The 25,892-nt window shown below is 42.5% G+C and overlaps 1 protein-coding gene across 1 annotated transcript in view; it reads right to left on the bottom strand.

The window, feature by feature from the left end:
- LOC110524404 (ephrin type-B receptor 1) overlaps positions 1-25,892 on the bottom strand; it is a 208,988-nt gene that overhangs the window by 156,013 nt on the left and 27,083 nt on the right. Inside the window, exon 2 of the mRNA XM_021604004.3 lies at positions 6,650-6,714. Within this exon, the coding sequence (XP_021459679.2) occupies positions 6,650-6,714 (65 nt within the window). The remainder of the gene's footprint in view (positions 1-6,649; positions 6,715-25,892) is intronic.

Genomic DNA, 25,892 nt, shown 5'->3' with positions numbered 1-25,892 from the left:
GACGATACTTCGTGGGTGTCAGTTGTTGATGTGTGCAGAGGGTCCCTGGTTTGAGCCCGGGTATGGGCGAGGGGAAAACACCAGTCTCAACGTCAACAGTGAAGAGGCGACTCCGGGATCCTGGCCTTCTAGACAGAGTTGCAAAGAAAAAGCACACATACATATCTAAGAAGGGCCAACAAAAAAAAAAGATTCAGATGGGCAAAAGAACACACTGGACAGAGGAAAATTGAAAAAAGTGTTATGGACAGACAAATCTAAGTTTGAGGTGGTCGGATTACAAAAGAAGAACATTCGTGAGATGTAGAAAAAATGAAAAGAGGCTGGAGGAGTGCTTTGGTGATGGTAATGTGGGAGATTTGTACAGGGTAAAAGGGATCTTGAAGAAGGACGGCTATTGCTCCATTTTGCAACACCATGCCATACCCTGTGGATGGCGTTAAATTGGAGCCAATTTCCTCCTACAACAGGACAATGACCCAAAGCACAGCTCCAAACTATACAATAACTATTTAGGAAAGAAGCAGTCAGCTGGTATTATGTCTATAATGGAGTAGCCAGCACAGTCAACGGATCTCAACCCTATTGAGCTGTTGTGGGAGCAGCTTGACCGTATGCGGTAAGAAGTGCCAATCTCTTCAGAATAACTCAACAAATTGACAACTAGAATGACAAAAGACTGCAAGGCTGTAATTGCTGCAAATGGAGGACACAATTATTGGAGGACACAATGACAAGCAAAGTTGGAAGGACAAAATTATTATTTCAATTAAAGATCATTATTTATAACCTTGTCGACGTCTTGACTATATTTCCTATTCATTTTGCAACTCACATTATGTATTTTTTCATGGAAAACAAGGACATTACTAAGTGACCCCAAACTTTTGAATGGTAGTATATATATATATATATATATATATATATATATATATATATATATATAAAAGATGAATAAGAATAAAAAATAAAAGTAACAAGTAATTAAAGAGCAGCAGTAAAATAATAATAGCGAGACTATATACAGGGAGTACCGGTACAGAGTCAATGTGCGGGGGCACCGTTTAGTCGAGGTAATTGAGGTAATATGTACATGTAGGTAGAGTTATTAAAGTCACTATGAATAGATCATAACAACAGAGAGTAGCAGCGGTGTAAAAGATGGGAGGGGGACAATACAAATAGTCTGGGAAGCCACTTGATTAGATGTTCAGGAGTCTTATGGCTTGAGGATAGAAGCTGTACACTCAGTGTGTATTATGTATGTAGTGGTAGAATATATTAGATACAATTACAATGGGTTCTTGACTAAAGTAAAACCAAGCTCTAAATGTTTGTGTAACGTAAGCAATAGCTACAAGAGGCTGGAAGTTCAGTCATATCTAACTTCTGATTTTATTACACGTCAACAGGTTAACCATGTAATGATCAATATCCATGTTGGGCATGTTTTTGGGGAGGCAGATAGCAGACTTCATAAGAAGAGCTAGGTGCAGAGGAGGAGAGTGTGGTGGGAATGTGAGCGAGGGATACACTCTTGACTCCATAGGGAGTCCTCCCGGTGGATCAGAGGATGGAGGGATGATGAAGGGATGATACAGGCTCTCCACAGGCGGTCTCCTCTGTTCCCACTCCTTTCTCACACTTACCTAAATCTCTGTACATCCAGTACACACCCAACAAGCCCGTATGCACGTGGACAGGTACATTAAACAGGTGCATGAGCAGTCCAGTATTTCCATGAGGAGGAATGGGCAGGGATTATCTGTCAGATTTTCATTGTTTCTGGAAGGGGAGGATAAGAATAGCAGCAGGCCTCTGACTCCATGTGGAACACAGCCCATTAAGGATCAGAGAAAAGACTATGTACCCAAGTAACCCCCAGATATATGTTGTGTCTAAAGAGCCTTGCCCTGACCAGGAGAATGTATTGGGCCTAATTCAGCCTCTTATATGGTCTTCTTTCACTGAAAACCCCAAACGGTTTGATATATTTCAGTCATGATACACCTATGAGCATCTACATAAAGATCAGCGATGCCCTCCCTTAACCCATGACCACCACAACCACCACCTGCCCTCTGCACAACCCCACACCTGGACTTTCAGTGCAGCTGAGTGCCCATGTAGCATCTGTGTGATATCCACTGTGAACCCCCTATCCCTATCCCATCTTCCCCCAATGCCTCCTGCTCCTAAAGTATCTCCGCCTACTCTCTCACACAAGAATACTTTAAGGTGGTTTTCCATTAGATTACCCCTCCTCACCTGCACTCACACTGACCTCAGCATACAACAATATACTGCTGTTAGTGTGAGCTTAGGGGCCTATGAAAAAAGAAAGATAATGATTAAAGATCCTCTCCTACCTATCATACCATAATAGCCTATCACTCCATATTACTACATTCTCTGCTCTCTTTTGTGAGGCCAGAGAGAGAGAAAAAAGCTCAGATAAAATAAATATGGAGCACAATTATAAGCTACATACTGTATATGTAGTATTGAGATACAGTACATTCGGAAAGTATTCAGACCCTTTGACTTTTTCCAAATTTTGTTACGTTACAGCCTTATTCTAAAATGGATTAAATTGTTTTTTTTTTCCCCTCATCAATCTACACACAATACCCCATAATGAAAAACATGTTTTTCGAAATTTTTGCTATGCATCTTTTGTTTTACTGAAATGTCACATTTGCATAAGTATTCAGATCCCTTTACTCAGCACTTTGTTGAAGTGGCAGTGATTACAGCATAGTCTTCTTGGGTATGATGCTACAAGCTTGGCACACCTGTATTTGGAGAGTTTCTTCCATTCTTCTCTGCAGATCCTTTCAAGCTCTGTCAGGTTGGATGGGGAGCATCGCTGCACAGCTATTTTCAGGTCTCTCCAGAGATGTTCGACCGGGTTCGAGACTTGTCCCGAAGCTACTCCAGCGTTGTCTTGGCTGTGTGCTTAGGGTTGTTATCATGTTGGAAGGTGAACCTTTGCCCCAATCTGAGGTCCTGAGTGGTCTGGAACAGGTTCTCATCTGAGATTTCTCTCTACTTTGCTCCATTCATCTTTCCCTCGATCCTGACTTGTCTCCCAGTCCCTGCCGCTGAAAAACATCCTCACAGCATGATGCTGCCACCACTATGCCTCACTGTAGGGATAACGCCAGGTTTCTTCCAGACGTGACGCTTGGCATTCAAGTCAAAGAGTTCAATCTTGGTTTCATCAGACCAGAGAATCTTATTTGTCATGGTCTGAGATTCCTTTAGGTGCCTTTTGGCAAATGGGCTGTCATGTGACTTATACTGAGGAGTGGTTTCCATCTGGCCACTCTACCATTAAGGCCTGATTGCTGGAGTGCTGCAGAGATGGTTGTCCTTCTGGAAGGTTCTCCCATCTACACAGAGGAACTCTGGAGCTTTGTCAGAGTGATAATTGAGTTGTTGGTCACCTCTCTGGCCAAGGCCCTTTTTCCCATGATTGGTCAGTTTGGCCAGGTGGCCAGCTCTAGGAAGAGTCTTGGTGGTTGTAAACTTCTTTCATTTAAGAATGATGGAGGCCACTGTGTTCTTGGGAACCTTCAAAAGCTGCTGACATCTTTTGGTACCCTTCCCCTGATCTGTACCTCGACACAATCCTGTCTTGGAGCTCTACGGACAATTCCCTTGACCTTATGGATTGGTTTATGCTCTGACATGCACTGTCAACTGTTGGACCTTATATAAACAGGTGTGTGCCTTTCCAAATCATGTCCAATCAATTGAATTTACCACAGGTGGTCTCCAATCAAGTTGTAGAAACATCTCAAGGATGATCAATGGAAACAGGACACACCTGAGCTCAATTTCGAATCTCATAGCAAAGGGTCTGAATACTTATGGAAATAAAGTATCTGTTTTTTATTTTAAATACATTTGCTAAAATTTCTAAAAACCTGTAATCACTTCGTCATTATGGGGTATTGTGTGTAGATTTATGGGGATTTATTTGACAAAAAACATTTCAGAATAAGGCTGTAACGTAAGAAAATGTGGAAAAAGTCAAGGAGTCGATACTTTCCGAATGCACTGTATACTACTATCTTAACGCGTCTCTTTTACTCATGTAGACATTAACAGGAGACTTTTCCCTTTGTGAGAGTGGTATGTACTGTATGTGGGAGTGTTCTCCTTTGAACTGAATGATTCATAATGTCACGGTGATTGCCAAGAAGTGTACAATTCAATTACAATGACAAGCCATCATGAAATTAATATGCTCTCTCAATTTGAAATGAGAAATCTGACTCCAACTCTGTAGGAACTTACAGTAATAGCATCATCAGACAACCAGGAGTCATTTACGGTATGCAATCAAATAGATACTCAGCAAAAGGTTAATTAATGGTCATGATGGAGTTTTATTTGCACAGAAGGACCAGTTTTGCATTAAACATGATCAGATACTTTGGCATGTCTTCCATAGCTCAACCATGTTAATGTTTTAACAACTATAACAGGGGTGAGCATTAAATTATAACCATTTGGGTAGGTGCACAATTTTCTCTCTCAAACTAGCAAATTAACTATGACCCTTGCGAGTCTCAGCTTCACATATATGGCTAGAAGAATCTGAACCTCTCCACCAAAACCCAGCTCTATTCATTGTTTCTCTCTGACCCACTAAATGTTTACTATAGTAAAGCATCTAGCTCTGGGAACCTGCCTATGTTTCACCACACACAATCTATCTAAAAGGAGGAAACATCACTGACCCTCCATTTTCTTGGTTTTGAAAGCCCTTGCTATCTCCTCATCTCCCTCTGTTATTGATAGTGACTCAGTGTCCATATGAGTAAGTGACTATAGAAAAACACATTTTTTTCTGTTAAAAACAGAGAGGGACCATTTCTAAACACTGTGTCTTCTATGCACAGAAATACAGTGCGTGTCTGTATGCAAGGTTCTGGTTGCAGCAGGATCAAAGCTAATGCAGAGCCAAACAGTGTGTACCTACCTATCTGTTAAATATACATTCTGCATGTACATATTCTACATTCAACCCCACATTCAACCATCTCTTAGAACCTCATTATTATATATTCTCTTTCTGTTGACAGTATAGTTGGCAGAGTTTCCAGTCATATTTCTAATGCCATTTTCTGCCTGTCAAATGAACATAATATCCTAATGAAATAATTGTGGTCATGACTAAGACCTGTGGCAGCTTTCAGAGAATTACTCATTATTTACAAATGACTCATTGACAGAGGGCGGCCTGAAACCATGCACAATTGCAATAGATTAAAACATTGCTGCATATAATCTACATTCATTTAAATTAATCTCATTAATCACATTACCATAAACAACAAACCTTAAGGGCCTAAATGTGTCTCATTTGGCAAAAAATTATACATTTTCCATTTTGTAAAACACACTGGTTGAAAATACTTTTAATCTAAAATAAAATAAAACTAAATTGGTTTCTGTAATCATCTGTCACGCCCTGACCTTTTTTTTAGCCTTTTTATTCTCTATTTGGTTAGGTCAGGGTGTGACTAGGGTGGGCAATCTATGTTGTATTTTCTATGTTGGCCTGGTATGGTTCCCAATCAGAGGCAGCTGTCTATCGTGGTCTCCGATTGGGGATTATACTTTGGCAGCCTTTTTCCCACCTTAGTTAGTGGGATCTTGATTTTGTATAGTTGCTGTGTAGCCTGCAGAACTTTAAGTTTGTTTTGTATTTTGTTGTTTTTTCGGTGATCATTTTAATAAAAGTAAGATGTTCGCCTACCACGCTGCACCTTGATCTCCTCATTCAAACGACAAACGTAACATCATCGAAGTACGAGACTTTTTATGTTTGAACTTTTTTAAATCACTATAAATGTCAATCTGTCTATATGAATATGGCATTGTCTTGTGAATTTGAATGAATCTTAATGGCATGCACATACATTCAACAGAATCTAATCTTGTGTGTAAATAATGACACATTAAAGCTCTCACAACTGTTCATGCAAACAAGGACCTCTGGCATTTATTTTCCTCATCTGGATTTGGCCAATTCTGGTGTTTAATGTTTCACTTATTGTAGCACATAAGTAGAACTTAATTGTTCAGAACGAGATATAAGTGTTTTAATTAAGCTGTTGGCAGGCTTGAAATTGGAATCTAAGTGTGCTCAAACTAAAGTATTCCCTTGGGGTACACACACTGACGGTGCAATACATTATTTCTCCTGATTGCATGAGACACAGGGGATGCACATTCTGTCTTTCCACTTAACGTGGCTCAGAAAACTACAGCTCAGAACCAATCTGCCAGCCAGCGCCTATGAATGACAAATATGTTTATAAGAGGAAGAAGAACATGGTCACAAATCACTACATCTCCCAGAGATGGCTGTCTGTGAGCCAGTCAGTCATAGGGCAGCAGAATGAAGTGAGCTCGTTAGCTGGTGAGTGTGTTGTTAGGCTCTGAGAGCAGACTATGGGTATCTGAACACTTTCTTTGGCCATTCATCTCACTGTGGCATCAACAATACACTCTACCACTCAACTTTCAGGGAAGCTTTTTGAGATTGTGGATAAGTGTAGATGTCAATGAGAGGGAAGGAGAGGATGGTTGGTGAGTGTTTAAATGAGGTCTAGATGAGGAGTGGTCTTACCCCAGAGGCAGGATAAGCTATCCAACCCAGCTCCGCTGTGGCCGTCCGCGTGTCCATCACTGTCTCTGTAGAAGAGACAAAGAGCAAGAAATGTAATACACATGTCTGCTACTACCAATGTAATGCAAACACCTGTTACAGTGAAACACCTCACCCCCTTCACTTTTTCCATAATGCACCTTTTTTTTTCTCAGTCCATTGAAAACCATTGATATGAGCTAAAGCTTCAATGTCTCATTACTGGAAATGTATATCAGCCATTTACCAATGGTCCAGACAGAATCAGACCAATGTTTGACAGTTCTTACTGGATGACACCTTCTCTACACATTTCACTACTGTCAAACTCTGACTCAGAGACATAGGGTGATCCATCACCTCTCCACTTCTAACAGGCTCTGGGTCTGAAGAGAGGCCACACTCTTGACACTCTTAGAGGAAAAGTGGGAGATAACCAACACTTTTGTTTGGGATAAGAGGTATGGTACAGTATATACAAACCATTCTCTGTGGACTTTCAGTTAGCACCATTCTCTGTGCAAACTGCTGCCCTTGGAAGTGTGTTGTTTTCACACAGTCTGGGCTGTGACTGATCAATAGGTAATGGTGGGTGATTTCTGCAGAGGAGTGTATTAAATATTGATGGCCCAGGAAATATTGATCACATCCGTGATAACGCATCAGCAGGTATACAAACACCGGTGCATGCCAACAGCCACACCTGGCTTGAAGGCAGAGGGGTTCAAATGCAACAACAACTAACACAGCTCACATAGACCAAAATGTGCTGTTTTGTGGCTATTGGTGTCATTTCCCCACAATTTATATATATTTTTCAAATGTGATCAGTCGATAACAGCAGCCATTTTACAGAGAGAGGGTCTGGTCCAATCAACTGCCAACCAATCAACCACCCTATGCAGAATCCCCCCAAAAAGCAATTGCCCTCACCCCAACTCACCTTCCTACAAGTGCCCTCAACCCATCCCCTCCAATGATGTATATAAACCGTGGATTTCTGATGCTATGTATTGGCCATTGAGAGGCTTTGTAGCCACTGGACGGCCATATTGGCACTCCCCAGTAGGAGCAGTCCTCCATAGGAATGAATGGAATTCTACAGTATTTCAATGACATTTATCAAGGACAAAAGGACAAGTATTTTTTGTAGTGGTGTAGTGGGGTCAGTAGCATTCTCTAAAAATGTTACTTTAAGGAAAAATGTAAATATTTTAACTAAATGTATTTGTATGTTTAGCTCATATAATTTAGAAGTATGCATTAAGGTGTTTGTAATATAATAAATGTGGACATTAATAAATCAATTTCTATAGCTTCCAAAATATTTTTTACGACGACGAGGGAGTGCCAAGTTGGAGGCACAGTGGCTTCAACCCAGGACCCCTATCAGTCATCTAGTGTATAAATAAATCACTGATCCCTTCCCACTCATCTGCAAACTGGTCAGGGTAAAACCATACTGTATTTTTTATATTTCTTTATTTCTCTGTATACAGCTACTTATTCCTAGTCTCGATGCAATACCCATAATGCTATACAATAACTATTGTGGTTTCTTTCAGGGTTACAGTTCATCATAGACCCATTGAGACACTGACCACTGGCTGGCAGAATAAGTGTTGAGCCCACTGAGGTCAGTGCCTGTGGAGGGTGTTCTCTGTAGTCAGCAGAGGAGAGCAGGGCAGAGGAGATGAGAGCAGGTCCAGGGCCAGGACCAACCACAGGGTGCCTGTCTGCCTTTCACTCCCACAGAGCTCAAAGCCACACATTAATCCTATTAGGGCTTCCTCAGTCTTAGTAGATCATCCGACAGAATATCTCAGAATTTTGCATGGAAATATAGGCTCTTTAGATTGACACCCATGATAGATGTTGTAGAAAAGACACTCCAAGACCAGCTACAGAACATGTAACAGCAGGATGTTTCTGTGGGAACAAGGGTGTGTGGGCCTAGCTGTATTTTCATGTTTATGTAATTTGCTGTTAGCTTAGGCGGGGGCAAAACAGAATGGAAATAGCCATTTTGATTAGCATGTCCTGTGAAGCAATGCATCCCTAGCCTGTACCTGGCATCTGTTTGTCATTCACCATGTGAAGCTGCTGCAGGCGTAGTAAAAACCCCTGGGACAAGAGACAACGGAAGCCTCCAGAACAGCACTAGCCAGTTGCCCAATCAGTCAGCCAAGCGTTCTGGGGGTTTAGCACGAAAGGAGCCATGCAGAGCCTACTGTATCCTTACAGAGACCCATAGAAAAAGCCACACCACAGTCACACTACCCCTCCTCTGCAGCTAGGCGAGGGAGGGTGACGAGAACGCAATGAGCCAGAACACGTTAACATCTGTGTTCAGTGTTGAAGTAAATCCATTGCATTTCCCAGCAGTGTGCCAGCTGTGCTTTCCAATGATGGCACACTTATTCAGCTACCAATACCTGGGGATAGGTATTCTCAGAGGTCGGTATTGTAGCAACTTTAAGATTACAAGTTCATTTTGTGGCATAATGGCATCACACAGTTTCACCAGAGAAACACCTTACTTTATTACATTATGACACAGCAACATCATGAGCCAACAACAATACCACAGAACAATATCACAACATAATGTATTCCTACTCTATAAAACATCCCTCTACCAACTAGTAAGTAATGCAATACAATGTATATTAATTCCACAATGCAACATCACAAAATGAGCTAGGATACATGACAGAAAAAGCAGTTGTATGGCAGGACAACCAATCTCAAGATGATTTTTATGACACTGGTCATTCCTTCTTATCTGTTTTAATATCCTGTTGTTATTGTCAAATCAAATTTTATTGGTCACATGCACCGAATACAACAAGTGTAGACTTTACAGTGAACTGCTTATTTATGAGCCCCTAACCAACAATGCAGAGTTAAAAAGTCTGAAAAATATTTGCTAAATAAAAAAGGAGACAGTAGCTATAACGAGGCTAAATACAAGTACAAGTGCCATAACTGAGTCAATTTGCAGGGGTATGAGGTAAGTGAGGTAATTGAGATAATACAGTACGTACATGTAGGTAGGGTTTAAAGTGTCTAGGCAATCAGGATAATAAACAGAGTAGCAGCAGCATCTGGGAAGAGTGTGAAAGTGTGTCTATGCGTGAGTGTGTGGCGTAAATATGCATGTGTGTGTGTTTTGTGTGATAGCTTATGTAGTGTGTGTGTGTTGGAGTGGCAGTGTAGTATGTGTGAGTGTGTGGGTAGAGTCAAGTGAGTGTGCATATATAGCCCAGTGCAAGAGAGTCAGCATAAAGAAAAACACTAAATAAATATGTCTTATGGCTTGGGGGGTCAAAGCTGTTTAGGAGCCGGTGACTGATGTGGTAAACTCCTCAATGCCATCAGATGAATCACGAAACATATTCCAGTTTGTACTAGCGAAACAGTCCTGCAGCTTAGCATCCGCTTCATTGGATCACTTCCGTATTGAGCGCATCACTGGTACTTACTGTTTGAGTTTTTGCTTGTAAGCAGGAATCATGAGGATAGAGTTATGGTCAGATTTGCCAAATGCAGGAGGAGGGAGAGCTTTGTATGCGTCTCTGTGTGTGGAGTAAAGGTGATCTAGAGTTTTTCCCCCCTCTAGTTGCAAAGATGACATGCTGGTAGAAATGATGTAAAACAGATTTCAGTTTTCCTGCATCACAATCACCGGCCACTAAGAGCGCAGCTTCTGGATGAGCATTTTCTTTTTTGCTTATGGCCCTATACAGCTCGTTGAGTGTGATCTTAGTGACAGCATCAGTTTGTAGAAGGCATATGCAGAATCTCTAGGAATTCTACTAACCAGATGTAAAGTGAAACGTGTCCCTCGCTATCAAATAAACATCTGAATCCAACTTTTGTCTGAACAGCACCGTATTCCTGTTGAGTTAGACAGCGGGCTGCCATTAGACCACACACCTCACATGAGGGTCACATTGTTTATTTGATATGTTTATTGGATATGTTTATTTGAAAGTGAATGTCACCTTTTACTTTACATCTGGTATGTTGAGTTCCTAGAGATTCTACATATGCGTTTGTTGACAGGAAAAGTTTTTGGGCTGAAGCCGGCTATATTGTTGTAGGGTTATATTCCATCGCCAGCCACCAGAATGATGCACAACTCAGGGAGTCCAACCAATACACAGACTTCTGATGTTGTGTCCCAAAGCTAGGCTACACTGAATGCTGTGTAGGAAAAATTCACACATGAAAAGTCTTGCGTGCCCGTGGATCTATTTTTAGAATCGCAAGCATGACCCAATTTATTTGTAGGCGTTCTTAGCCAAGCTTCTCTGGGTGACATGTTACACAATGAAAGTACCATCACTTTTAATCACAACAAGGTGATCATTCAGTGATTACCCTTGGACATACCTGTCAGGATGGAGGAATGTTTCAAGTATAGCTATATCTGGCATTCTTTTACACAAGATCTGAAGATTTTTTTGTGCTAGAGATCTAAATATGGTCTGTTTTTATTATGTACAGTATGTCTCCTCAGATTTGAGTGCCTTCAAAAAGGTTGCAAGTCTGGATATTCAAAGTAAAGACATTTATCAGGAAAGGTTCAAAACTTGTACAGGTTCGGTAATAGTGTGATAAACATATTGCACAGACATAACGCCCTTCTATGACACACTGTACTTGTTATGGTTGGCCAAAATGGCCAGCTACTGTGGCAGATCTAATGGTCCAATACAAATATAACCACAACCTTAGCCACTATGGAGCTTAAAATAGGAAAAAGAGAGATGGCAATAGAGAGAGCATAGATGATCTCTGGCCATGTATGCTTGGCCAAAGTATTTATAGAATGGACAATCAAGGCACGTTGCTGTACAACATGACAAATTAGTCAATAGTAGAGTTCATATTTCAATAGCCTGACCCACTGAAACACTGCGGCTAATATGAATACAATATCAATAATGTCAATAATAATAATGTTCAGCGACGGTTGGCCATTGTCCTCACTCACGGAGTTCAAATCTTAAGTTAAAAAGTTCTACACGATGGCATCACCAAAAGTTAAAAAAATTTAAAAACAGCAATCTTCAAACACTATGACATTTGCGGTGATGTGGAGAGCAAGAAAATACCCTCCCTCTGGCTAGAAACTTGTTGAAGGTTCTTTTAATCCTACCCTGTGATGTCACAGAGAAGTATTTTTTTAGGACCTTTCTGCTTATCTTTTTAACCACAGATCATAGAAACAAGTCGTTTCCACATACACTATATATACAGAAGTATGTGGATACCCCTTCAAATTAATGGATTCAGCTACTTCAGCCACACCCATTGCTGACAGGTGTATAAAATTGAGCACACAGACATGTAATCTCCATAGACAAAAATTGTCAGTAGAATGGCCTTACTGAAGAGCTCAGTGACTTTCAACATGGCACCGTCATAGAATGCCACCTTTCCAACAAGTCAGTTAATCAAATTTCTGCCCTGCTAGAACTGCCCCGCTTATCTGTAAGTGCTGTTATTGTGAAGTGGAAACGTATAGGAGAAACAACGGCTCAGCCGCGTAGTGGTAGTCCACACAAGCTCACAGAACTGGACCGCAGAGTGCTGAAGTGCATAGCAGGTAAAAATCGTCTGTCCTCGGTTGCAACACTCACTACCGAGTTCCAAACTGCCTCTAGCAGCAACGTCAGCACAATCACTGTTTGTCAGGAGCTTCATGAAATGGGTTTCCATGGCCGAGCAGCCGCACACAAGCCTATCACCAGCGCAATGCCAAGCGTAGGCTGGAGTGGTAAAAAGCTTCGGATTCTGGAACAGTGGAAACGTGTTTTCTGGAGTGATGAATCAGTCTTCACCATCTGGCAGTCCAACGGACAAATCTGGGTTTGGCGGATGCCAGGAGAACGCTACCTGCCCCAATGCATAGTGCCAACTATAAAGTTTGGTGGAGTTTGGATTAATGGTCTGGGGCTGTATTTCATGGTGTCCACATACTTTTGGTCATGTACTGTATGTAGACACTGGTATGGTGTTGGAGATGATGAATATGAGGTTGAAAGTGGCGGAATTGCCCTTTAACAACACATCACAGGTGCAACTATATCTGAAAGCATATCTTCCCAATAGATGTATCAACAGTTTATTTTTGGAGACTGCCCATGGATTCAGGGCAGAGATGGGGTTTCTTTAGACAGACTGTAGGCGAGAGTGCTAGAGGTCTTCACGGATCCACCTGTATCCGAAATACCCAAGACCTGAGCGGGTCTGGATCCAGAATTCTAAATAATGTCTTGGGTATGTGTAATAATCTGATCCAAACGAGACTGCAGTGTGTATAGAGAGACAGAGAGAGAGCGAGACAGAGAGAGAGAAATTGTATAAATTGTACGAGAGTGGCCCGTGTAGCTTGTTGTTGCCCGATCATAAATCTTCATTGCTGCCATAGGCTACAATCTCCATGTTTTTGCAAAAGTTAGGATATATCTAATCAATTGAAGATGGAATTAAAATTACAGAATTAAAAGTTAAAAGGATAGCTACAACGACCAAGAGCTAACAGGTAGGCCGTTACTTAATGTTCTGAATGGAGTTGTTGTTGTTCTTTGCAACTGTGTAGGACAAGAAGGCACATGCAGCCTCAATTAGACTAGCTAGCTAGCATCTCAATGTTTTTTAAACCTTTATTTAACTAGGCAAGTCAGTTAAGAACAAATTCTTTTTCACAATGACAACCTAGGAACAGTGAGTTAACTGCCTTGTTCAGGGACAGAACGGCAGATTTGAACCTTGTCAGCTCGGGGGTTCAATCTAGCAACCTTTCGGTTACTGGCCCAATGCTCTAACCACTAGGCTACCTGCGTCCGATGCAGTCAAGACAGGCACTACGTATATATATTGGATGATAAATAACCTAGATGATAAATAACCTAGCTATGGCAGCGGTTATTATACTATAGCGTGAGTCGGCTTGATTGTTTGCTGTCTCTCCCCCCCCCCCCTCCTCCCTGCTCCCCATGTCACTCGCTCACTCACAGTAGCCTACACACACAGCACGCACGGCCCCTGCTAGAGCGGCACCCTCTCTACCTCACGCTTTATCAGCTCCAGTTAATAAAGTATCTTAAAAATAGCCTTTTCTGCTGCTTCCCTCACTCGGATCGAGTCTGGATCCGACCAGATCTATACTAATCGAGTCTAGTTGTCATCGGGTCCATTTGGAACGGGTCTCTATATTATTATTTTTGTGCATATCGGGTCCCGGTGAAAAGCCCCAGGTTCATTTCGGAACTGAATGTCTCTAGAGAGCGCTCTTTATGCCCTGCGCCAATTATAACCTTATTTTTCCCCCAATAGGAAAACACAAGAGTATGGATTTGTGCAATTCAAACACAGAGGGGTACAGGCATTGATCATGAAGGGGAAATGTGAAAGAATACACACAGTGTCACCCCACGTACAAGCTGTGACTGTATAGCCCCAGACACTCGCAATCGATACAAATGGTTTAAACAACTCAATTATGCCCGTGATGGTCATGGGATTTTGGATGACGGTAATTGGTCAGCCAAATGGCCGCGGTCACCGTAATATAGACATACACTGAGTACACAAAACATTATGAAAACATGATCCCTTATGGATGTCACTTGTTAAATCCACTTCAATCTGTCACGCCCTGACCTTAGAGCCTTTTTATATGTCTCTATTTGGTTTGGTCAGGGTGTGATTTGTGGTGGGCATTCTATGTGTTGTTTTCTATGATTTTGTGTTTCTATGTGTCGCCGGGTATGGTTCTCAATCAGGGACAGCTGTCTATCGTTGTCTCTGACTGGGAACCATACTTGGGGAGCCCTTTTCCTTCCTTTCTGTGTGGGAAGTTAATTTTGTTTGTGGCCCTTAAGCGTCACGGTCGTTTTGGATTGTTTATTGTTTTCTTGGCGTCATTTTAAATAAAGGAAAATTGTACGCTCACCACGCTGCACTTTGGTCCAGTTCTTTCGAGGGCCGTGACATAATCGGTGTAGATGAAGGGGAGTAGGCAGGTTAAAGAAGGATTTTAAGACTGGATTGTGTACGTGTGCACAGTAGCGGTGCATGGGTAAGATCACTGGGGAAGACAAGCCAGGAAAAAAAGGCTATATTATAACCTACAGCATGTGCTGTGATAATTGCATTGTTTGCTCTTTAACCTGTTAGTAAAAACGTATGCCTTGCCACCGTGATCCTGTATATAGTCCTAACAGGCTGACTACACCGCTCACGTCACGTGCGCGAGCGTTGCAAAATACATTTACAAATCTATATTATTCAATTATTGCACCCACACTATTCGCGCGGGCCAATGAGAATCTGCGTTGCCAAGGAATACAATAGAAGTCAGTTCTATTTGTGACACAGATCGAGCTGCAAGTCCTGCCTCTCCCATCTCCTCATTGGATTATAGAAGCAGGTACCCACGTGCCATCTCCTTATTGGTTACACCCACGTAGGTCGAGACCCAAGGACGAGTTTGGAGGGTACTATGGTGTTAAATGCTGAGCTGTAGTCGATGAACAGCATTCTCACATAGGTATTCCTCTTGTCCAGGTGGGTTAGGGCAGTGTGCAGTGTGGTTTTGATTGCGTCGTCTGTGGACCGATTTGGGCGGTAAGCAAATTGGAGTGGGTCTAGGGTGTTAGGTAGGGTGGAGGTGATATGGTCCTTGACTAGTCTCTCAAAGCACTTCATGATGACGGAAGTGAGTGCTACGGGGCGGTAGTCGTACAGCTCAGTTACCTTAGTTTTCTTGGGAACAGGGACAATGGGGGCCCTCTTGAAACATGTGGGAACAGCATACTAGGATAAGGATTGATTGAATATGTCCGGAAACACACCAGACAGCTGGTCTGCGCATGCTCTGAGGACACGGCTGGGGATGCCGTCTGGGCCTGCAGCCTTGCGAGGGTTAACACGTTTAAATGTTTTCCTCACGTCGGCTGCAGTGAAGGAGAGTCCGCAGGTTTTGGTTGTGGGCCGTGTCAGTGGCACTGTATTGTCCTCAAAGCGGGCAAAAAAGTTATTTAGTCTGTCTGGGAGCAAGACATCCTGGTCCGAGACAGGGCTGGTTTTCTTTTTGTAATCTGTGATTGACTGTAGACCCTGCCACATACCTCTTGTGTCTGAGCCGTTGAGTTGCGACTCTACTTTTTTATTTTTATTTTACCTTTATTTAACCAGGCAAGTCAGTTAAGAACAAATTCTTATTTTCAATGACGGCCTGGGAACAGTGCATTAACTGCCTGTTCAGGGGCAGAACGACAGATTTGTACCTTGTCAGCTCGGGGGTTTGAACTCACAACCTTCCGGTTACTAGTCCAACGCTCTAACCACTAGGCTACCCTGTCGCCCCACTTTGTCTCTATACTGACGCTTAGCTTGTTTGATTGCCTTGCGGAGGGAATAGCTACACTGTTTGTATTCGGTCATGTTTCCAGTCACCTTGCCCTGGTTAAAAGCAGTGGTTCACGCTTTCAGTTTCACGTGAATGCCGCCATCAATCCACGGTTTCTGGTTTGGGAATGTTTTAAATCGTTGCTATGGGTACGACATCGTCAATGCACTTTCTAATGAACTCGCTCACCGAATCAGCGTATTCATCAATGTTGTTGTTTGACGCAATGCGGAACATGTCCCAATCCACGTGATTGAAGCAGTCTTGAAGCGTGGAATCAGATTGGTCGGACCAGCGTTGAACAAACCTGAGCACGGGAGCTTCTTGTTTTAGTTTCTGTCTGTAGGCTGGAAGCAACAAAATGGAGTCGTGGTCAGCTTTTCCGAAAGGAGGGCGGGGGAGGGCCTTATATGCGTTGCGGAAGTGAGAATAGCAATGATCCAGGGTTTTACCAGCCCTAGTTGCGCAATCGATATGCTGATACAATTTAGGGAGTCTTGTTTTCAGATTAGCCTTGTTAAAATCCCCAGCTACAATGAATGCAGCCTCAGGATATGTTGTTTCCAGTTTGCATAGAGTCAAATAAAGTTTGTTCAGGGCCATCGATATGTCTGCTTGGGGGGGAATATATATACGGCTGTGATTATAATCGAAGAGAATTCCCTTGGTAGATAATGCGGTCGACATTTGATTGTGAGGAATTCTGGAGGAAGTCAGGTGAACAGAAGGACTTGTGGTGTGATCATATAAACATACAGGAACTTGTCTCGTTAATCATAGGCATACCCCCCCGCCCCTCTTCTTACCAGAAAGATGGTTGTTTCGGTCGGCGCGATGCGTGAAGAAACCAGCAGGCTGCACCGACTCCGTTAGCGTCTCTCGAGTGAGCCATGTTTCCATGAAGCAAAGAACGTTACAGTCTCTGATGTCTCCCTGGAATGCTACCCTTGCTCGGATTTCATCAACCTTGTTGTCAAGAGACTGGACATTGGCGAGTAGTATGCTAGTGAGCGGTGCGCGAAGTGCCCGTCTCCGGAGCCTGACCAGAAGACCGCTTCGTTTGCCTCTTTTACGACGTCGTTGTTTTGGGTTATCGGCTGGGATCCAATCCATTGTCCTGGGTGGAAGGCAGAACACAGGATCCGCTTCGGGAAAGTAATTTTCCTGGTCGTACTGATGGTGAGTTGACGTTGCTCTTATATTCAGTAGTTGCTCTTATATTCAGTAGTTCCTCTTGACTGTATGTAATGAAACCTAAGATTACCTGGGGTACCAATGTAAGAAATAACACGTAAAAAAACTAAATACTGCATGTTTCCTAGGAACGCGAAGCGAGGCGGCCATCTCTATTGGCGCCGGAAGTCTATCAGTGTCATGGAAGCTGTATCACCACTGACTGGATAATTGTTTAATTAGCTCAGTCAGCCTTTCCACCATAACCCAGCTTCCCCAGTTCAGTGTACTGGTACAGAGTTACACAAAATGGTCCTACACACACACAATCACACATATGCACATGCACACACAGGATGTAGCAGCCTTGACTGCTGTTTTCCCTGCAGAGGACCTGGGGAGCGATGGAGTGCAATTCATTTCTGCTCTCCAGGCACTAATTAATTGCCTTCCTCTACGGTAGGTTGGCCATCAGCAGGCAGACCGAGAAAGACAGAGAGACATCTGCAAATAAAAACGCCAACATAGAGCACCACAGGAATCAGGAGTATAAGGATGATTAGGGTCAGCACCACATACAAGACAAGAGAAGTAAAACGTCTTGCCATAAAACCCTAAAATATGAATCATCATTGTGGAGAAAAGTGAAAAGTGATCTGAGGAGCTAGTCTTAGATATTGGCTCTCCTGTTGCACTGATTGATTGCTTGCCCAAGATGGCGGAGTGAAGAGGGGGTTACCCACTAAGTACCTCACACCCCCCATAGATGTCATCAGTGCGACTCCTGCTGCTGACAGAGTGATTGGAGGACTCGAGTGACTGGGCTCTGACTAAGTTGAACAGGCGGTAGATAGACATGCCATGAGAGAACATGGAGGACAGACCAGACTACCCAAAGCATGAGACAAAGCACCTTCTGAAAGACTCCATCCCTATGAATTTACAAAATAGTGTCCATTTTACAATGATTTCACTGAAAATGATGAAGGTGAACTCCTTAGATCTGCTTTCATCACATAATCACACATTCTAGTTATAGCTCTTTCTATTTTGGTCCATCCAATTACAGACTCATCATTGGGTAAATTGAGTCTTGCAGCAGATACTATGGCGGTTTGTACACAGCTGTGCCTCAGTACCTGGCTGCTGTACATTAGCTGAGGAGAGACCCTATTACTGCTTCATGTAGACTGGACTATAAACCAGTACAGAGCCCTGCGATACATACACAGCTTTTAGTTGCGACACATTATGTACTCCATTACAGGCTTTTTACTAGCTCCTTCACAACTCTGTGTAGTCTTCATTTTCTCACAGGACTCTGGAACAGTCTGGTATAGAATGCCAGGCAGTTCAATTCTGGATTCATTTGGATTTGACACCTTAGATTCCATTGTAATTGCTGTCAGTTCTCCAGACTTCCAACTCAGTATATTGTGTCTCGATATTCAACATGCTCCCACTGTGGAGACATGCATGAATTTCATACTGTCAGTCTGCCTGCCTAGTATTTGACTTGAGGAGATGACAGCTCAATTATCTGCTGATCCACTGAGCAGGGCTGAAGACTTTTGGGGAGCGCCTCAACAGGGGAGTCATTCTGAACAGATAGAAGTAATCCTATGTTACTGGTGAGAGAGATATATATAAACCAAAGGTCTCTATTGAGAGACAAAAACCTTTCATATCTTACACTTACTCCAAATATCAACAGAAGGGAGTATTACTCATGCGACTAAGTCCTCCCTTGTGCATGGGGTATATAACTCTGACTGGTCATTTTAAAAGCCTGGCTTCAGACTGGAGCTCACAGAAATGGGATTAAAGTTAATTGCAGGCATCCATCCTTGCTGAAATACCTCACATGGAAGCTGTGAGGAGGAAACTGTTAGCCAGGAATTAGTGAGACTCAGAACAATACCAGCCGCGAATGACTTCCCTCTCTGAGTGAAGGGATGAGACCCTTTCTCTTTGTCTCGCTCCCTCATTCCATCTTTTTCATATTCCCTCTGTGTCCAGAATGACTTGTATGGTCTTCTGCAGGAGACCATACTCAACCATACAGATATGTCTGGAGAATGTATTGATTCCTGAGGCACATGATGACACGGCCTTAAAGAACAGGAACAATTGGAGTCTGAAAGGTACTCCTAAGGTATGGAACAGTGAGAGGGACATAGGTATAGTTATACCCACATCAAACACAACACCGTGACCATGGAGAGAAGCATATTAAAGGAATCTGAAACAAAGGCTCTACAGAACATACACCCCCAGGGTGGCACTGGGTAAATATACTACAGAAATAAATTCAATACAGTATGCCTGACTGCTGTATGAGACACAATAGCTTTTGGCCGTAGGCACAGTTCTTAAGCTCCTATGAGGAATTATTCACAGAGTTACTGAGAGGGAAGGAATAAGAGTGATAAAATAGGAAAACGCAAAAAAACGAGAGAGAACAGTTTAGTTCTTCTCACTTTGGGAAGCCAGAAAATAAATCTGATCCAACTATCCAATAACCATTCCAGCTGACAAACCACATTCTCCAAGTCCTTGTATGTATTTTTGATACAGTGTGTTGACTAAGAGTGAAGGAGAGTGTTGACAGGCTGTTGAGTAGACGCCACTGAACAACATTGGCTCTCTGTCCTATCCAAAGCCCTGAGCAGAGCTCCCTCTACTGTGCTGACAGCTCTGCGTGATACCAATGCTACTGAAGAGAAGTGCTGACCAAATGTCACTGCCCAAACAGCCTGAAAAGTGACTGTCAGACATGCGCTAACCCTGTGTAAAAACATCTGGATTTTAAATACGATATGGCCAGGGGCCACTGAGACCACTTGAGTGGCAGCACAGAAGGGTAACCTGGGTCACTTGTGGAAAACGCCTCACGGACACTCCAGGTGAAGTGGCAGAGTGTTGAGGGTTTGGGGGGATTTGAAGCAAGGTGGTTAAGAGGGGGAAATATCCCTCATGTTCAAGAGAAACATAAAGGCAGTGTTTAATGATCTCCTTTAAGACTAAACTCAGCAGTGAAAGTGTTGAAACTCTAAGCTCAGTTTTAAGTATGTGTATAATGTGTGTGTGTGTGTGTGTGTGTGTGTGTGTGTGTGTGTGTGTGCGCATGTGTTACACGTGTGCATGTAATGTAAGTGACAGGTGGCTAAATTCCATAGGCATTTCATGTTACCCTATGGCTGTGGCTTGTTTACGTTACCTGTCATGTTGGGTTAACCTGGCTAAGGGCTGATAGGTGCAGATGGACAGAGACAGGTGTGTACGTGTGCATGCCTGTGCGTGTCATAGGTATTTGGACTGGGGAGCAGGTAAAAAGGTCACCAGTCATGTGGCATGTGAGAAGGAGGAGCTGAGGAAAATGATGATTGGGATGAAGATGTGATTCAAGAAATATGGAGGTAGAGGAAGGTGGAGATGTGGAGGACGTATGTTTGGTACCTTAAGGGTAGAGGAAAACTTGACTCAGAGCAGCTTCTTGAAGAATAAGAGGTCTATCACTACTGGGAAAGTCATACTTTCCTAAAAAGACAAGCTGGTATGGAGTGCTGATATAAGCCCTCTCAGAGAGAAATCTGATTCTGGGCAGCTGTTAGGTGAGGTAGGGGCCTGTCAATGGGCCCTATGACTGAGGGCCAATGGTGGGGGGGCCGTGACTCGAGGCCTGAACTCCCCTCTGACTCAGAGATGGGCTAGGCAACAGTACGTCTCTATCAGTATCCCTGGGGGAAACTTGACTCGGAGCAGCTGGCCGCCGTAGTCCCCCGGCGAGGGGTATATTTATTCCTCTGTAAACACTTCAAGTCCACTCAGGAAGAATGAGTCCCCTGGGACAATACTCCCGTATGCTCATTCAGTGGCTCACTCCAAAATCTAAGAAAATACTCCTCTCTATCTCTCCCTCTTATTTTACTTGGCCACTCTAAAATCATTCATCTCATCTTTCACTGAGAAAGAGGCATGTGCTCCTCAGTTCTCTCTTCTCGATTTAGATGCGATCTCCACGGGCACCTATCCAGTCAGCCGTCAATCAGACGTGACATACAGTTGTAAGTCAGAAGTTTACATACACCTTAGCCAAATACATTTAAACTCAGTTTCACAACTCCTGACATTTAATCCCAGCAAAATTCCCTGTTTTAGGTAAGTTAGGATCACCACTTTATTTTAAGAATGTAAAATGTCAGAATAATAGTAGAGAGAATGATTTATTTCAGATTTGATTTCTTTCGTCACATTCCCAGTGGGTCAGAAGTTTACATACACTCAATTAGTATTTGGTAGCATTGCCTTTAAAGTGTTTAACTTAGGTCAAACGTACCACGTAGCCTTCCAGAAGCTTCCCACAATAAATCCTCACAGACCTGGTGTAACTGAGTCAGGTTTGTAGGCCTCATTGCTCGCACACGCTTTTTCAGTTCTGCCCACAAATTTTCTATATGATTGAGGTCAGGGCTTTGTGATGGCCACTCCAATACCTTGACTTTGTTGTCCTTAAGCCATTTTGCCACAACTTTGGAAGTATGCTTGGGGTCATTGTCCATTTGGAAGACCCATTTGCAACCAAGCTTTAACTTCCTGACTGACGTCTTGAGATGTTGCTTCAATGTATCCACATAATTTTTCTGCCTCATGATGCCATCTATTTTGTGAAGTGCACCAGTCCCTCCTGCAGCAAAGCACCCCCACTACATGATGCTGCCACCCCCGTGCTTCACGGTTGGGATGGTGTTCTTCGGCTTGCAAGCCTCCCCTTTTTCCTCCAAATACAGATGGTAATTAAGGCCAAACAGTTCCATTTTTGTTTCATCAGACCAGAGGATATTTCTCCAAAAAGTACGATCTTTGTCCCCATGTGCAGTTGTAAACAGTCTGGCTTTTTTATGGCGGTTTTGGAGCAGTTGCTTCTTCCTTGCTGAGCGGCCTTTCAGGTTATGTCGATATAGGACTTGTTTTACTGTGGATATAGATACTTTTGTACCCATTTCCTCCAGCATCTTCACAAGGTCCTTTGCTGTTGTTCTGGGATTGATTTGCACTTTTCACACCAAAGTACGTTCATTTCTAGGAGACAGAACGCGTCTCCTTTCTGAGCGGTATGACGGATGCGTGGTCCCATAGTGTTTATTCTTGCGTACTATTGTTTGTACAGATGAACGTGGTACCTTCAGGCGTTTGGAAATTGCTCCCAAGGATGAACCAGACTTGTGGAGGCCTACAATTTTTTTCTGAGGTCTTGGCTAATTTCTTTTGATTTTCCCATGATGTCAAGCAGAGGCACTGAGTTTGAAGGTAGGCCTTGAAATATATCCACAGGTACACCTCCAATTGACTCGAACTATGTCAATTAGCCTATCAGAAACTTCTAAAGCCATGACATCAATTTCAGGAATTCTCCAAGCTGTTTAAAAGGCACAGTCAACTAAGTATATGTAAACTTCTAACACACTGGAATTGTGACAGTGAATTATAAGTGAAGTAATCTGTCTGTAAACAATTGTTGGAAAAATTACCGACTTGCAAAAACTACAGTTTGTTAACAAGAAATTTGTGGAGTGGTTGAAAAACGAGTTTTAATGACTGCAACCTAAGTGTATGTAAACTTCCGACTTCAACTGTAACTGGAGAAGGCAAGACACTGCTCTGTAAACACACCATCATCAATAAAGAGCTGGCTCTGATTACAATACACAGAGAGGACGAGAGAGATAATTAGTGTTAGGGTTAGAATTAGGGTTAGAAACTAGCGTTAGTTTTAGGGTTAGGTTTGGGGGTTAAGGTTAGGTTTTTGGGTTAGGGTATGGCTTAGGGGTTAGGGAAAATAGGATTTTGAGACTTGGGACTGAATTGTGTGTCCCCACAAGGTTAGTTGTACAAGACTGTGTGTGTGTGTGCTTGCATGTGTGTCAAATGCACACATGCACATACAGTATTTATTGTGCACTAGCACAAGATCACATGTGCACATCGTGATATATTTGTGCACAGGGCCACAATCATGCTCATGCATTTGTTTACACAGGAAATTTGAACTGTCAGTCAGAGTGAGTGACGCAATTAATCCACTGAGGTAAACAAGTTCTGAGGTTGACATCTGCCTCCAATCCCTCTTTTTATCTCAGGTGATAGGTTGCCAGCAGACATTTCACACAATACCATCACACACAGAGCTATGATTCATAGGGAAATATCCCTGTCTTCTCACTCCATTATGCACCAATAAAACAACATCTATTCAAAGCTGAATTAAAGAGTTGCTGTATTGCCAAAATGAGAAAGGCTTTAAAGCGCCAGCTGCAGCCGAAATCTGCTGTGATAAAGGTGTAATGACATTCCCTCGTGGCAAAATGGATTTTCTGGAAGGATATTAAAGGAGACTATTACCGTCAATCACTCATCCTACTAACTGATAATGTCTCTTTGATAAATAGACTTAAGGTCATAGATTCACGTTATCATAATATAGACCTACACTGTTGCTGTACGTCAGCCATCGTGTATTAGTTCTGCCACTCCCAAAAGATTTGTGTTTAGGTCACCATCACTTATACAATACACAGCAAATTAAGTGGTCAAGACACCCAGCAGGTTATTACTGTTGTGTTCAGTCCTTAGATCAGCCCCTTCCCAGTGTGAATGTGATGTGCATAGGGAGACATGTTTCATGAAGCCCGTAGTCTGCCCTGTGTGGACCAAGATGCAGGTGAAATTATGATACATAACAGAAAATCACTCTAATTTGTATTTCGCCATAGAAGGTAACATGAAAGTAAGCCAGCCTACTTACAGTAGAGATGGAAAACATCCACAGAGCATTGGTTTTCTTTTGATAACAGAGTCCGGTTTGCACACTTGCTGTAGGTAAACACATTTTGACTAAAACGTTTAAGGCAAACACTTTTAGCAGGTACAAAGACTCAAAATATACTGTAGCAGGATTTCCACTGTGTGCTACTGTATGAAATCATAGGGAATCCAGCTTGGTTCCAATGAATGAATGGCTCAAGAATGACAGAAACTGCTTATGATAAGGGCCAATTGTATCAGTTAATTAAAAATCAACAATCATGTGACAAAAGCCAGGGGGAAAGTACAGCCGGAAAACCTTTTTAATGCTTGGACTGCTCCGCCTTAACCTAAACCCGCGCAATGGCATTGTTTTACTGGGCGATTTCCTCAATGAATGATAACTGATACAGTGCATTCGGGAAAGTATCCAGGCTTTTTTCACATTTTGTTACGTTACATCCTTATTCTAACATGGATTAAATTGAAGAAAAAAATCCTTATCTACACACAATACCCCATAATGACAAAGTGAAAAAAGCTTTTTAGACATTTTAGCAAATGTAAAAAAACATAAAACAGAAATACCTTATTTACATAAGTATTCAGACCCTTTGCTATGAGACTTGAAAATGAGCTCAGGTGTTTCTGAGCTGTTTCCATTGATCATCCTTGAGATGTTTCTACAACTTGATTGAAGGCCAGCTATGGTAAATTAAATTGATTAGACATGATTTGGAATGGCACACCTGTCTATATATAGGTCCCACATTTGACAGTGCATATCAGTGCAAAAAACAAACCATGAGGTCGAAGGAATTGTCTGTAGCGCTCCGAGACAGGACTGTGTCGAGGTTCAGATCTGGGGCATTTCTGCGGCATTGAAGGTCCCAAGAACATAGAGGCCTGCTTGGGTGGCCCAGCCAGAGCCGGACTTGAACATCTCTGGAGATACCTGAAAATAGCTGTGCAGCGACACTCCCCATCCAACCTGACAGAGCTTGAGAGTGTCTGCAGAGAAGAATGGGAGAAACTCCCCAAACACAGGTGTGTCAAGCTTGTAGTGTCATTCCCAAGAAGACTCAAGGCTGTAATTGCTGTCAAAGGTGCTTCAACAAAGTACTCAGTAAAGGGTCTAAATACGTATGTAAATGTGATATTTAAGTAGTTTTTTAAATGTATTCTAAAAAACGCTTTTGGCTTTGTCATTGTGGGGTATTGTGTGTAGATTGATGAGGAAAAAAACAACAATTTTATATATTTTAGAATAAGGCTGTAATGTAACAAAATATGGGAAAAGTCAACGGGTCTGATTACTTTACGAATGCAGTGTATAATGGGTACATTTTCTTATTTTCTGAATATAGGGATATGACTCCATGCCAACAAGAGGGAGTCTACAGAATGTATATATGTGTGAGAGAGTGAGTGAGTGAGAGAGAGAAAGAGCAAGAGAGCGACAGAGAGAGAAAATTGAATATAAGTGGAAAGAACAAGGGGAAAAACATCCCCCAACATGCATTTACTGTCCATTTAAAATCCCCTCTTATCCTCTATTCGGACATGAAGTATATATTCATACCATTACTTCACACAAGACACTCTCCTCTCTACAGTCAGATGATCTCATGATACCCTCTCTCTAACCTCGTAGCAGTGAGGGGTAACCTGCACCCCAGAGAATCAAGGTGTGTCTTTAGCAGTGTTGGGCAGTAGTGAACTACATGTAGTTCAGCTAGAAATGCAACTACCTCTTGCAGTAGCTTGGTGGTAGTTGAACTAAATTAAATGTAAGGTACTGTTTTTAGTAGCGGTGTAGCT

This window comes from Oncorhynchus mykiss, chromosome 5 (genome assembly GCF_057628025.1).
Source record: "Oncorhynchus mykiss isolate SJ-2025 chromosome 5, ASM5762802v1, whole genome shotgun sequence".
NCBI classification, from domain to species: domain Eukaryota; kingdom Metazoa; phylum Chordata; class Actinopteri; order Salmoniformes; family Salmonidae; genus Oncorhynchus; species Oncorhynchus mykiss.
Note: the sequence above shows the minus strand (reverse complement) of the source record. Positions and strands in the feature narration are given on the sequence as shown.